Source organism: Elephas maximus, chromosome 9 (genome assembly GCF_024166365.1).
Source record: "Elephas maximus indicus isolate mEleMax1 chromosome 9, mEleMax1 primary haplotype, whole genome shotgun sequence".
Lineage (NCBI taxonomy): Eukaryota > Metazoa > Chordata > Mammalia > Proboscidea > Elephantidae > Elephas > Elephas maximus.
Window position 1 is genome coordinate 61,118,761 of NC_064827.1, and position 14,867 is coordinate 61,133,627.

Genomic DNA, 14,867 nt, shown 5'->3' on the forward strand with positions numbered 1-14,867 from the left:
ATGAATCTTGGCTGAAAGCAGAGAATACCAGAAAGATGTTTACCTGTGTTTTAATGACTATGCAAAGGTGTTTGACTGTTTGGATCATAATAAATTGTGGATAACATTGTGAAAAATGGGAATTCCAGAACACTTAATTGTGCTCAAGCAGAACCTGTACCTAGACCAAGAGTAGAACGAGGATACTGCGTTGTTTAAAGTCAGGAAAGATATGTATCAGGGTCGTATTATTTGACTGTACTTGCTTAATCTGTATGCTGAATAAATAATCTGAGAAGCTGGACTATGTGAAGAAGAACGCGGCATCAGGATTGGAGGACGACTCATCAAAAACCTGCGACATGCAAATGACGTAACTTTGCTTGCTGAAAGCGAAGAGTACTTGAAGTACTTACTGATGAATATCAAAGACTACAGCCTTCAGTATAAATTGCACCCCAACATAAAAGAAAACAAAAATCCTCACAACTGAACCAATAAGCAGCATCATGATAAATAGAGAAAATATTGAAATTGTCAAGAATTTTATTTTGCTTAAAATCTACAGTCAATGCTCATGAGAGCAGCAGTCAAGAAATCAAACAACATGTTGCATTGGGAAAATCTGCTGCAAAAGACCTCTTTACAGTGTTGAAAAGCGGAGATGTCACTTTGAGGACTAAGATTCGCCTGACCCAAAAGCCATGTATATTCGGTCGCCTCATATGCATGTGAAAGCTGGGCAGTGAACAAGGAAGGCTGAAGAAAAATTGACGCCTTTGAATTGTGGTGTTGGTAAAGAATATTGACTGTACCACGGACTGCCCGAAGAATGAACAAATCAGTCTCGGAAGAAGTACACCCAGAACACTCCTTAAAAGCAAGGATGCGAGATTTCATCTCACATATTTTGGACATGTTATCAGGAGGGACCTGCCCTGAAGAAGGATGTCATGACTGGTAAAGTAGATAGTCAATGAAAAAGAAGACCCTCAATGAGATGGATTGACACAGTGGCAGCAACAGTGAGCCCAAACATAGCAGTGATTGTGAGGATGACACAGGACTGGGCACTGTTTCATTCATTCTGTTGTACGTAGGGTCACAATGAGCCGGAAGCAACTCAACGGCACCTAACAACAATGCATATGAAACACTTAAGAAACACTTCCGAACGGCTCAGTGCTTTCATGACCATCCCAAAGTAGTGTGTGCATTCGTTATTATGAACCATTGCATTTAAATTGTTAACAGGCTTTATGGCACTACATTGTTAGGTATGAGTTATCGTTCGGGTGTTTGTAACCCAGGGACTGCCCAAATATCAAAAAAAGAGAAATGGGAAAAGTTTACTCAAGTTGTTATAAAATTCATTTGATTTTCTTTTACGGATTTCTAATAATTAGCCAAGACACTTATTTTGTGTTTTCCTTCAGCATATAAAAGAAATATAACCTATGTAAAAAAATTAAACCTATGTAAAAAAAAAAAAAAAAAAACCTATGTAGAGAACTATAAATTATGGAAAAGTATAAGAAAGAAAAATAGGAAATTACCCAGAACCCTACCATTTAGAGGAAATTTTTATTTAAAAAAAATTGTTTTTTAAATCATTTTGGCACTTGGGATTCTTTTTTTCTAAGTGCCTTTAAGGAGCTCTGGTGGCACAGTGGTTAAAGCACTTGGCTGGTAACTGAAAGGTTGGTGGTTCAAATCTACCAGCTGCTCCACGTGCGAAAGATGTGACAGTGTGCTTCCATAAAGATTTTACAGCCCTGGAAAAGTGTTACTTTGTCCTGTAGGGTTGCTATGCATTAGAATCTACTTGACTGCAGTGGGTTTTGGTTAGAATTTTAAATACATAGTTGAGAGAGTGCTCTAAACACAATTTTTATCTTATTTTTTTCTCTTCATAAGCTTTTCCCCATACCATTAGTAATTTTTCATAAAACTAATTTTGTCTTGGCTGTTTCAGAATCTGTCATATGTGTGTCCCATAGTTGACCTAACCATTGCTGTACTGTTAAACATTCAGGGGAAAACCTTGTCTTAATTTTATAAGGGAAGGATATATGGTTTTAGTCTTTATATATCTATTAACTCAGTAATCTGCGGTTATATTCTTTTGAATTGCCATCTTATGATCGCCACAGATCTGAGGGGGTTAAAGGTACATTGATCTTTGACAATTTGAACCATAAACTCTTTCTTAATATTGCCTAGCAATGTATTTGTCCTAGTGCAAGAAATCATTAGTCTTAAACACAGAGTTTTTGTTTAGTGAAAGAAATAAAAGTATATCAATCCTCTAATATATACTTTGGGTAGCTAGCTGCCTTAAAATTAGATGCAGCAGATTCTTATTTATCACATTGTACTTTTGTTTTAGAAATATCCAAGTTGGTGTATATGTCAGTGGTAAACAATTCCCAGAACACACCCACTCTCTTAGTTTAATTTTAATCCTTAGAGGGCACTCTGCCATACTTAAGAGTGGATGGAGATAGGCCAGAAGAGTGATTGCAGCTTGTAAAGAAATCCTGGGAGCCTGAAACCAGTCCTTAGTCCCACCTTATTCCTAAAACCTCACTTGATAACTGCATAAAGAATTAAGTTGTATGCTTCCGGTCTTAGAAGTTTGGTTTGATTCAGTCCCACGCACACCAGGGGTTCATCGGAGTCTGGGCGTTAAGTAGGTAGTAAGATTCATAATCACCTCTTAAAATTATTTTCAGGCTATGCATGTTGTAACTCCTGCCATGAGAAAGATGACTGCTCTCTAATTCAAATAAATAGGATTTTATGGCTAATAAGTAAGGTTGATGACCATCTTTTTCTGCCATTGATTTAGCATCTTGTATATCTGATAACTTCATAGCATATCTAGGGAAAGGGCAGTAAGAGGGGGAATAGAATGTTAATACATGCCTTGTTTATAAAAAACACATAGAAAAATAAAATAGGGATAATTGGGAAGATGCTCAGTGCCTGGGGCAGGAAGCTTCTAGTTATAAAATAAGAAAGGGAATTAAGAGATAAAAGGAATTAACTGTCTTATAAGTTGATATACCATATATTACCTTTTATTATATGTGTATATACATGAATATCTTGAAGACAAGATATATTAAACATTTGTCAATAGCTTATATCCCAATAATGAGTAAGAGTTTTGTCTTACTTTCTATCCAGACTGAACCTTACAGTTTCAGAGAAGACAACATTTATTTGCAAATAGAATATGCTTTTCCCTCCTAGAAGTAAATATTTCTTTGTAATGATGATAATTATAAGAATACTCAATCAAATAGGAAATTACTGACTACCTGCTATATGTAAACAATATCGTGTAACACTTTTTATTCAGGTAGTTTATATAAGAATAGTAGGATATTCATTCAATCACATTTAAAGATCATTCATTAGAAAAAAAATAGCTTACCTACACCATACTTTCAACGTAAAATTCTAATTTTATACATATGTATTTATTTTTTGGCAGGTGTATTTTGGAACTTCACACCCAAGGTCCTATATCTCAGCCAATGTAACTGGTTTCAAATGTGTGACAGGAATGTCTTGCTTAATGAGAAAGGATGTATTAGATCAAGCAGGAGGGCTTATAGCTTTTGCCCAGTACATTGCTGAAGATTACTTTATGGCCAAAGCAATTGCTGACCGGTAAGACTAAATTAAATTAGGTCATAGACTTTTAGTACCTGATTTCCATTGGTTTATTCTATTTCTTAAACTCATGGAGTAAGGGCTATTCTATTTTATATTTACTAGTGAATACAGAGTAGGGCAATATATAGGGTATGTCATATTAATTATTCCTAGGTATATACTAAGGAAGCAAATAAATGTTCTGATTCCTCTGTATTCTTTACCTGGCTTGAAGTGATTAAAAGGGCACTTCTCTGTGATTGTGAGTTTTCGTTAGTATAGATGTAAATTTCTGTGTGTTTTAGAAGAATTAAAAATATCAGTGCATTTGTAAGCCACTAGGTGAACATTTAAAGAATATCATTTCAAAAATTTAAATTTATTTGATACTTTGCTAAAAAGCCACCTAATGATTCATTCAGTTGACTTAACATTTCTCCATCACAAAATACTACTTGTTTATTTTTAAAGGGGGGGGGGGTCACTGCCTTGTGTGGTAATTTACTAAAAACATGCTTAAAAATTAAAGATTGTTTAAAAAAACTCTCATGATGGTGTTCATGGATTCATGGTTTCATAGTGTTTCTAATGAGATACATAATTCCACTTTTTGTTTATATTCTTGTTGAATATTGACACACACGCATCCCTTACGTTGGGAGGGTTAATAATGATCAGAGATTAAACTGTTAAATACGGAGCACTCTCTATCGTGTACTTTCAGAATGACTGCATTTTAAGTTTCTTAAACCGTAAACTAGGGGGTTGTAGTTCCTTCCAGCTCTTAAGATGTAACTATCATGGGCTGACGTAACTGCTAAAATATTCAGAAGTACAGTAGACCATAAGTAGCGTAAGAAGCCCCAGGACTGGGTTCACCGTGAACACCAGCAATTGCTTACTCTCCTCAGTGATGAATAAATACAACCAGCCATGCTCACATGTGTTCATAGAGTCTGTTCATCATCGTAATTCATTTTATAATTAATTTTCAGAGGATGGAGGTTTGCAATGTCCACTCAAGTTGCAATGCAAAACTCTGGCTCATATTCAATTTCTCAGTTTCAATCCAGAATGATCAGGTAAATCAGCTCTCCCTCTTCTTTTTGTCCTTTGTTAAAAGAAAGGGGGGCGAGGGCTATAAATTGTTACATGGCCTAGCTTGGTAAAATGAAAATCTGAAGGTCAGATATTTGTTTATTTTGGTTCCAGAAGAAGGAATTTATCTTCTGTATTAAGATAAATGTTATGTCTAAATATATTTTCTTTGATGTGTAGTACCGGAAGCATTCAAAAAAGGGATGTCGAGGCTTTGATTGAAATTTTTAATAGGCTGACCTGGATTTTCTACTTTTTAACACTTTGATTGTAAACGCTTTATATTTTTTATCAGAGTATATAGGCCATTTAAATGAATTTATAGACTTCTGGGTACTAAATTGGAAACCCTGGTGGTGTAGTGGTTAAGTGCTGTGGTTGCTAACCAAAAGGTCGTCATTTCAAATCCACCAGGTGCTCCTTGGAAACTCTGCGGGGGAGTTCTGCTCTGTCCTATAGGATCGCTATGAGTTGGAATCAACTCGACAGCAGTGGGTTTGGTTTTTTGGGGGGTTTTATGTACAAAATTAAAATAGAAAAGAGATTCCTAGAAAATGCTCTGTAGAGAAGAGGCTTTACATAAATGGGTAAAGAGTTGATCATTTTGGGGAAAAAACCTGATAACTCTTGAAACCAGCCTGTTCTTTAAAGGAAATTCTTTTTATTTTTTTTAGGTGGACCAAATTGCGAATTAATATGCTTCCTGCTACAATAATTTGCGAGCCGATTTCAGAATGCTTTGTTGCCAGTTTAATTATTGGATGGGCAGCTCACCATGTATTCAGATGGGATATTATGGTATTTTTCATGTGTCATTGCCTGGCGTGGTTTATATTTGACTACATTCAACTCAGGGGTGTCCAGGTATGTGGCCAAGCATGAAGAGGCTGGCAGTTACTTGGTGGAACTAAACTTTCCGTTTAGAAAAGGTAGAAGAAAATCTCTCTGAACAGCCAATCTTCAGCTTCCCACTTGATGGTTAATATCAGGTGTAAACATTCCCTAGTGGAAGGTCGATGTAAAACTTGATTTGCCACTTTCAGTTGATATAAAAACACTTTTAGGAAGGCTCCAAAAAATGATGTTAAGCAAATAAAGAGTATTCAAACTAAGAATAACTTGGGATAGCAGTTAGGGCTGCTTCTATTCATAACCAATGTTTTCTTAAATGGCGTAGCATGGCAGTTAAGTTATCTAAAGAAGCAGACTTGATTTTATGTAGTAAACTTAAGAAAGTGAAATCCAAAAATTTTATGTTTTAGTTTCTTTAGCCTGATGGTCAGTAGATTAAAAAAAAATTTTTTTTTTTAATTCCCAGGGTGGCGCACTATGTTTTTCAAAACTTGATTATGCTGTAGCTTGGTTCATCCGTGAATCCATGACAATATACATCTTCTTGTCAGCATTATGGGACCCTACTATAAGCTGGAGAACTGGTCGCTACAGGTTACGCTGTGGAGGCACAGCAGAGGAAATCCTAGATGTATAACTACAGCTCTGTGACTGTATATAAAGGAAAAAAGAGAAGTATTATAAATTATGTTTATATAAATGCTTTTAAAGATCTACCTTCAATAGTTTTATCACGTGTATGTTTTGGTAATTGTTCTTTAATTTATTTTGCATGGCACTTGCATCTGTGAGAGAAAAAACAAAAAAAACAAAAAAACATCTATAGTCTCAGCCAAATGGTACACTTTATTTTGTGGAAGTAGAAAATCAAGAGGATTGGTTCTAGGAACCTGGGTTTGTTTTGTTGTCTGTCTGTTTATTTTTTTTTAATAAATATATACATATATACACATATATGAGTGCTCTGCAACAAATACTATGACAGTATCCTTCAGTAGAAGAAGTTTCTTATTTGTGAGTACATGTTTTTAGAGCATTTATGGGAGGGCAACAGCTTTGTTCTGGGGTTTAGAAAAGACCAGAAGGTAATCAGTGTTCATGTCTACAGTGAATGTTACTATTCCGTGAACAATCCACAGTGTGGTACTAACTGAGAAACTTTTTCATGCTTTATGCCTACCTCTTGTAGCTGTTGCAGAGCAAATATAAATCGTAATAAGGTAGATAGGCCTGGCAAAAACAAGTGGAAAAACTTAAAAAAATAATAGTAATAAAAGAGCTGGAGTCTAGTATTTATATGAATCTGTGAGATATATTTTTCAGTCTCACTCCAATGAACCAAAAGTGGCTGAGTTTGGTTTTTAATTGTAGCCATTTATTGAAGGCATCTTTTTGACCAACTCTTGTTGGTTCTGTCTTGAACCATTGTTAATCACTGTGCTGTAATTAGTCTAGCTAAGCCTTTCCTTCCCTGCTCCTCACCCAACCTACCCCATCTTTCCTTAACTTTTTTTCAGGGGGGGTCCTGGGAGTGATTTTGTTTTAGTATGAGTGGGCGTTTTGATAGCTGTGAGGAAAAATGCATTTCAGACACATTTCACACATGAGCTATTTTCTTACACAGTATGTCTTGTTAATAAGAATGTAATTTCATGACACAGGTATTTAATATCTTTTTTAGGAAAGTAAATATTCTAGTCATCATTAAATAAATTGCAGTAGAGTATTAAGAGGGGACAAGATGAATTTTACCGTTAAAATTAATCAGTATCAAACTAAGTCTACTGTGTGTGTGTGCGTGTGTGTATGTGTGGTTTTTTTGTTTTCTGTTTTTTTTTACTATTATAGTCTAGTCCTATTTAAATTGGATTTTTGTATTCCAGTTTGTATGACAAAATAGACTAGATCAATGCTAGTTGTAAATGCATGCTGTATTACACTCATCTCTTCCCATCATGCCGCTGAACTTGCTTGTCAGGTTGTGCTTAACTTGTGGTGAACTGGACTTGTTTTTGTTTAAACAAAAAAATAAGCAAAAAATGCAAAGGACAGTGCATAAGCCTTTCTTTCTTTTTTGGTAATGGTTTTTATGCTTTTCCTTCCGAATTGGGTGGGCATGTTGTCCATACGGATGCCTATACCGCAGGGCTAACACTGGCAATATGACAGCTGTAAATTCTGAGTTATACACTTTCCATGTCAAAGTGTAATGTGTAGCATATTAGCAATAACTATATATTTATAGAAAATGGACACTTTTCACTTCACTGAGCCAATTCATTTAATTGTCTAATGACTATATCCATGGTTTAAATTGCAGTATGTCTCTAAATGTGTATATACTATGTATGCGCATTATGTTTAAGCTTTTCTCTGGGCCAGAATGCTTCCTCCACTTTTTTTTTTTTTTTTTGCCTTATGATGAATTTGTTTGAAGGGCATTTTCTTCATGAACAAAGGCTTTGATGCATATTCCTTTCTTTATGTGAATTGGGTAGTAGTGTTCCCTGAGGAAAGCTGCACAGTGAAAACCAGTCTAGTTGTGACCCACTACGTGTTTATTTTTTTAAGTCATTATTACCCAAGTTGAATTTTGCTGACTGTGTTTATAATTTGTTGGTTTGTTTAATGAAGTTTGGTTGATGCCATCATTGCACTGCTGAAATGAAAACTTGCTTATTACTTAGCTTTATGTTGATGACAGTATGGGCAGTGTAACAAAACCAAAATGGCTGAACAGACTTCTTGTGTTTTGTAAATACATTGAAAAAAAAAAAAAAAGTTCTGTATGTGCTTTATGTGGTAGTGGAGTATTTCCTAAAAGTGAAACTTCACATAAGCAGACAGAGTGATTCTTTGTGTAGCAAATTTGAAGTGATGATAAAATGGTAAGAAATGATATAAATGTTGAAGAAAGATCACAACAGAACTGTAGGAGTCCAAATTTAATAAGCTGTCTCTCTCTATATATATATTAAAAAAAACCAACAAGTGTCTAGAATATATGTTTTATTATTTAAAATCATTGTCTTAAGTTTTTTGTTCAAAAATAAAAATTTGAATACAATCAAAACATTAGCGATGTGTATTTTTGTTTACTGTCTTTTATTTTGTATTTATAGAAATTATCTAACATGCCCAGGCATTCACTTCAAAATTATAAGAAGTCTATCAAATGTTAATTTCTTTTTTTTTTTTGCCTGTGTTACAGTCAGGCTTATGACTTGTAGTACGACTTTCCTACCTTAGTTGTACATTGGAATTACCTGGAAAACTTTAAAAGAAGTACAGATGCCTGGGCCCTGCCTGCAGAGATTATGGCTTAATTAGTCTTTGGTTGGGGCCTGAGCACTGCTGGTGATTGTACCATGCAGCCAGGGTTCAGACCCACTGGTCTGTAATAACACTTAGTAGAGACCCTGTGGTCTCTTGAGAGCTTTTTTGCTAGGCTCACAGCCTGAACTCAGCCTTACAGATCTTGCCTCTAGAGGACAAAATAGAACTGCCCCATAGGGTTTCCAGGGAGCGGCTGCTGGATTCAAACATGCCTACCTTTTGGTTAGCAGTTGCATTCTTAACCACTGCACCAGCAGGACCGTGAGAGAAGAATACTGGAGAGCAAATCCCAGGGAAGGAAAAAATCTAACAGGGACATGACCATGGCCTACCAGAGGCTCCATTCCTAGCACTTTGACCTAGTAAAAAAGATCATTCCACCAAGTTTATATAGTACACTTCTAACCCTAAAATTTAAGAAATTATCAATAAAAAGTTGAGTGTAAGTCTTAGAATTTTATAGCTAGGCAAACCTCGAAGGGTTATTTTAGACCATTGATGCTGAGACTCCCGTTACGAGAGTTGTGGTCACAGGCGTGAAGCAGCCGCCTGCGCACATGTCAGGACTCAGTGTTATGTTTCTCCGCTGGATCATGTTGTTTAAAGTTCTCTTTACAACAACTTTAAAGCTTGTTATGAAAGCGTTAAAATTTAAAAATGAAAACAAAAAACCCGTAGTTGATAACCATCTATATTCCAACTCTTAAAATTTGTTCTAGAGAATCAGTGTCACTGAAATGTACATATAGAAGCTGTTGAATTGGTGTATGTTTTGTTGTGTATACTCTCAACAAAAATATATTTTTAAAAAAATTATTCTAGAAAGCCAGATTCAATCTTGCTGAACAAGAATGTAAATTATAAAGCTAGTTTAAGTTAAAATGCTTTATATACGTTATTGATAAAGAAGATTATAGTACCTACCATAAGACTATGTTTATGTAAATGAGAGCAGTCCAGACATTTCCTTATTAGGAGATAATGCTTTTGAATTATTGTTCATTCAATTCAAGTTATTTTTATGACCATATTAACTTTATTTTGTTGGAAAGGAAATAAACATTGACAAATGGTGGGCAACTGTCTCTGCAGAGCCTTAAGGATATGCACTGAATTGAGTAATTTGCCTTAAAAAATAGCATCTGTGTCTACAAGGTATTTTAAAATTATTATCTCAACCTTTTTTAAAAACAATAAAAATACATATTTTGACAGTTCCTTAATCAGCTACTTGCCTAAGAAAAAAATATGCTCAACCCTTTGCATGGCCCCTCCCCAGTCCTGGGAGAGATTGGCGGAGACTGACCGTGGGCTGGATTCATGTCGTTATGCTGTTTAGACTATTAGTCATCAAGACATCCATGCTAGCGGCACAGACTTGTAATTATCTCATTTAAACAATTTAGGGATATCATTTGTTTCTCTCCAGGACTAGAAGTAGCTGCACCACCCTCCCTTGCTACCCCACCCTTCTTACTGCAGTCATGCCACCTTGTTTTGCTCTTTTCCCTTCTCCCTAACACTAGCCCTGGAACTTCTCTCATCCCTGCTCCTGACTGACCAACACCAGGCCAGCCACAGGAACACAGGTAGGTGTTAGAGAAGTCAAGCAGACTTTTGGCCCACAGGTCTGGAGCATGGGAAAGGAGTAGGATTAGAGGTGGGGACTTGGGAGTTATTTCCATACAGGTGATAGTTGAAGAAAGTGCTTGAGACAACCAAAGACAGAGTATCAACTGATAAGAGCCAAGGGCAGAATCTTTGGCCTATTTAGAGATACCAGGAAAGAAGCATCTAGGAAAAGAGGCTGGCATGCCTGGGGTCAAAGACTGTGCCCTTTGGTAGCTATGGGACTTTGGGCAGATTACTTATCTGAACATACGTGTATTACTGTGTGGAATGGGAGATAGTTAAAGCACCTCCTGATATTGTAGAGATAAATAAATGAGGTATATATAGATGTCACATAGAGGGCAAAAGTTCACCTGCCCAAGCCATGGTACTTTCAGTCACCCTCGTGTGCATGTGAAAGGTGAACAATGAACAAGGAAGACTGAAGAAGAGTTGATGCCTTTGAATTATGGTGTTGATGAGGAATATTGAATATACCATGGCTGCCAGAAGAATGAACAAATCTGTCTTGGAAGAAGTACAGCTGGAATACTCCTTAGAAGCAATGACGGTGAGACTTTTTCTCACATGTTTTGGACATGTTATCAGGAGAGACTGGAGAAGGACATCATGCTTGGTAAAGTAGAGAGTGAAAGAGAGGAAAACCTTCAATGAGATGGATTGACACAGTGGCTGCAACGATGGGTTCAAGTATAACAACGATTGGAGGATAGTGCAGGACAGGACAATGTTTCGTTCTGTTCTATGTATGGTTGCTATGAGTCGGGACCAACTAGGTACAATAACAACGTATGTAAAAATGTAGTTGTTAGGTGCTGTTGAGTCTATTCCAACTCTTAGCGACCCCATGTGACAGAGTAGAACTGCCCCATAGGATTTTCTGGGGTGTAATCTTTATGGGATGGAGCCCTGGCTGTGCAACGGTTAAGTGCTTGGCTGCTAACCAAAAGGTCAGTGGTTTGAACCCACCAAAGGCTCCACCGGAGAAAAGACCTGACAATCTGCTCCCATAAAGATTACAGCTTAGGAAAACCTATGGGGCAGCTCTACTCTGTCATGTGGGATCTTTAGGAATTGGAATTGATACAATGGTGCACAATAACAACAATCTTTTTGGGAGCCGATCGCCAGGTCTTTCCCATGCAACCACTGGATGGGTTTGAACTGCCAGCCATTCAGTTAATAGCCAAGTGCTTAACCATTGCACCACCAGGGCTCCTTCATATAAGACACAGTGATGATGGTTAATTTCTTTCCTCTTTAAAAGAAGAAAGGTATAGTAAAAAGAGTGTCACGGGTGCCATAGAAAGAGAGGGAATCATGGACAATTAGGAATAAGAAAAGGCTAGTGAATTCCGGAGCAGGCACTCCAGGTGACCACTGCAGTGTCACAAGCACATTTGGATCTCAGTGCCTTGCAAATTGTCTCAATAACGGATGAAGTACCAGCAATGTGAGTAATAGAGCTTCCTTGAGGATGATGTGCATTGTTTTCCATAATGATGAGAGGGAGTGGGACTTTCAATTAGAGACAGAAATTGCTGTGCCCTAAGAGTGTCTTTGTCATGGTTATGCCAGAAAGATGTTTTGAGAATGGCTGCACTTGGAAAGCCAATTTTGGTAGAGTGGAAAGACCAGAAATCAGATGATCTGGTATTAGTAAGAAGAAATGAAAGCTACGGGTACAGATATTTGGGAACTGCAACAGTGATGCATTTCCCACACAAGGTCCTCAGTTACTACTAGGTTCAAAACAATTCTGCTTGAATTTGTCAAGAATTCAAGTCAGAAAGAGACAATGAAGGATAATTGTCCATCCCAATCTTCCGGTCCTGTTACTTTCCTAAACTAGTATCTGTACGACATGATCAACATCCAATAAGGAGTTTTGGCCTCCTCACCCTGCCCATGATCTGCAACTTTTCATTTTGTTCTTATTTTGCCTTTTCTTTCTTCTTCTTTTTTAATATTGCTTACAGGCATACTTCGGAAATATTGAAGGTTTGGTTCCAGGCCACTTCAATAAAGGGAGTATAGCAATAGTCACACGAATTTTTTGGTTTCCAGGTGTGTATAAAAGTTACGTTTACACTATCCTGTAGTCTATTAGGCGCCCTGGTGGCACAATGGTTAAGAGCTATGGTGAGCTATGGCTGCTAACCATAAAGGTGGGCAGTTTGAATCCACCAGCTGTCTTATAAGGTCACTATGAGCCAGAATCAACTTGATGGCAATGGATTTTTGGTAGTCATACTAAGTGTGTGTCTTAGTTAACTAGTGCTGCTATGACAGAAATACCACAAGTGGATGGCTTTAATAAAGAGAAATTTATTCTCTCACAGCCTAGGAGGCAAGAAGTCCAAATTCGGGGTGCCAGCGCCAGGGAAAGTCTTTCCGTTAGCTCTGGGGGAAGGCCCTTATCATCAGTCTTCCTCTGGTCTTGGAGCTTCTCAGTACAGGGACCCTGGGTCCAAAGGACACACTGTGCTCCCAGTGCTTCTTTCTTGGTGGTTTGAAGTCCTCCATCTCTCTGCTTGCTTCTCGCTTTTATATCTCAAAAGAGATTGATTTAAGATACAACCTAATGTTGTTGATTAAATCCTGCCTCATTAACATAATTGCCCCAATCCCAGTTTATTAACATAGAGGCAGGATTTACACCACATAGAAAACTCGTATCAGATAACAAAATGGTGGACAGTCACGCAATACTGGGAATTGTGGCCTAGCCAAGCTTACATACATTTTGCGGGGGGCATAATTCAGTCCATAACAATGTGCAATAGCATTATGTCTAAAAAACAACGTACATACTTAAAAAATGCTAACCATCATCTGAGCCTTCAGCAAATCGTAATCTTTCTGCTGGTGGAGGGTCTTGCCTTAATGTTGATGGCCGCTCACTGATCAGGATGGCGATTGCTGAAGATTGGGGTGGCCGTGGCAATTTCTTAAAGACAACAATGAAGTTTGCTGCATGGATTGACTCTTCCTTTCATGAGAGATTGTAGCATGTGATGCTATTTGATAGCTTTTTACCCACAGTAGAACTTTCAAAATTGGAGTCAATCAATGAGCAACCATCTAATATACATCTACTGGTCCTGTCCAGCTGGAGCAAGGGAGAATGAAGAAGACCAAAGACACAAGGGAAAGATCAGTACAGAGGACTAATGGACCACAACTACCACAACCTCCACCAGACTGAGCCCAGAACAACTGGATGGTGCCGACTACCACTACTGACTGCTCTGACAGGGATCACAATGGAGGGTCCCAGACAGAGCTGGAGAAAAATGTAGAGCAAAATTCTAATTAACAAAAAAAGACCAGAATTTACTGGCCTGACAGAGATTGGAAAAACCCAGAGTGTATGGCCCCTGGACACCCTTTTAGCTCAGTAATGAGGTCACTCCTGAGGTTCACCCTTCAGCCAAAGATAAGATAGGCCCATAAAACAAAATGAGACTAAAGGGGTACAACAGCCCAGGGACAAGGACTAGAAGGCAGGAGGGGACAGAAAAGCTGGTAATAGGAAACCAATGTCAAGAAGGAGAGAGTGTTGACATGTCGTGGGGTTGGTAACCAATGTCAGAAAATAATAACATACTAATTGTTTAATGAGAAGCTATTATGTAAACCTTCATCTGAAGTACAATAATAAAATTAATCAATTCAATTTAATTTAAAAAAATTGGGCAAAGGATATGAACACTTCACCAAAGAAGACATGCAGGCAGCTAACACATACATGAGGAAATGCTCATAGTCATTAGCCATTACCCATTAAAAAAAAGCCCACTGCCGCCGAGTCGATTCCCACTCATAGTGACCCTATAGGACAGAGTAGAACTGCCCTATGGAGCTTCCAATGAACGCCTGGTAGATATGAACTGCCGACCTTTTGGTTAGCAGCCAAACTCTTAACCACTATGCCACCAGGGTTTCCCATTAGCCATTAGAGAAATGCAAATCAAAACTACAATGAGATACCATTCACCCCAAGGCTAGCCCTAATCAAAAAGACACAAAATAATAAATGTTGGAGAGGCTGTGGAGAGACATGAACACTTGTGCTCTGCTGGTGGGAATGTAAAATGGTACAACCACTTTGGAAATTGATTTGGCACTTCCTTAAAGAGCTGGAAATAGAAGTACCATACCATCCAGCAATCCAACCCCTTGGAATATATCCTAGAGAAATAAGAGCTGTCACAAAAATAGATACATGCACACCCATGATATGCACACCCATGTTTATTGCAGCACAGTTCACAATAGCAATAAGATAGAAACGAAACAAC

The 14,867-nt window shown here is 37.6% G+C and overlaps 1 protein-coding gene across 1 annotated transcript in view; it reads left to right on the forward strand.

Moving 5' to 3' along the window:
- Positions 1–8,613, forward strand: part of UGCG (UDP-glucose ceramide glucosyltransferase) — a 52,627-nt gene extending 44,014 nt beyond the window's left edge. Inside the window, exons 6-9 of the mRNA XM_049895814.1 lie at positions 3,482–3,660; positions 4,641–4,727; positions 5,418–5,607; positions 6,062–8,613. Coding sequence (XP_049751771.1) covers positions 3,482–3,660; positions 4,641–4,727; positions 5,418–5,607; positions 6,062–6,232 — 627 coding nt within the window. The 3' untranslated portion in view covers positions 6,233–8,613. The remainder of the gene's footprint in view (positions 1–3,481; positions 3,661–4,640; positions 4,728–5,417; positions 5,608–6,061) is intronic.
- The last annotated feature ends 6,254 nt before the right edge of the window (positions 8,614–14,867 follow it).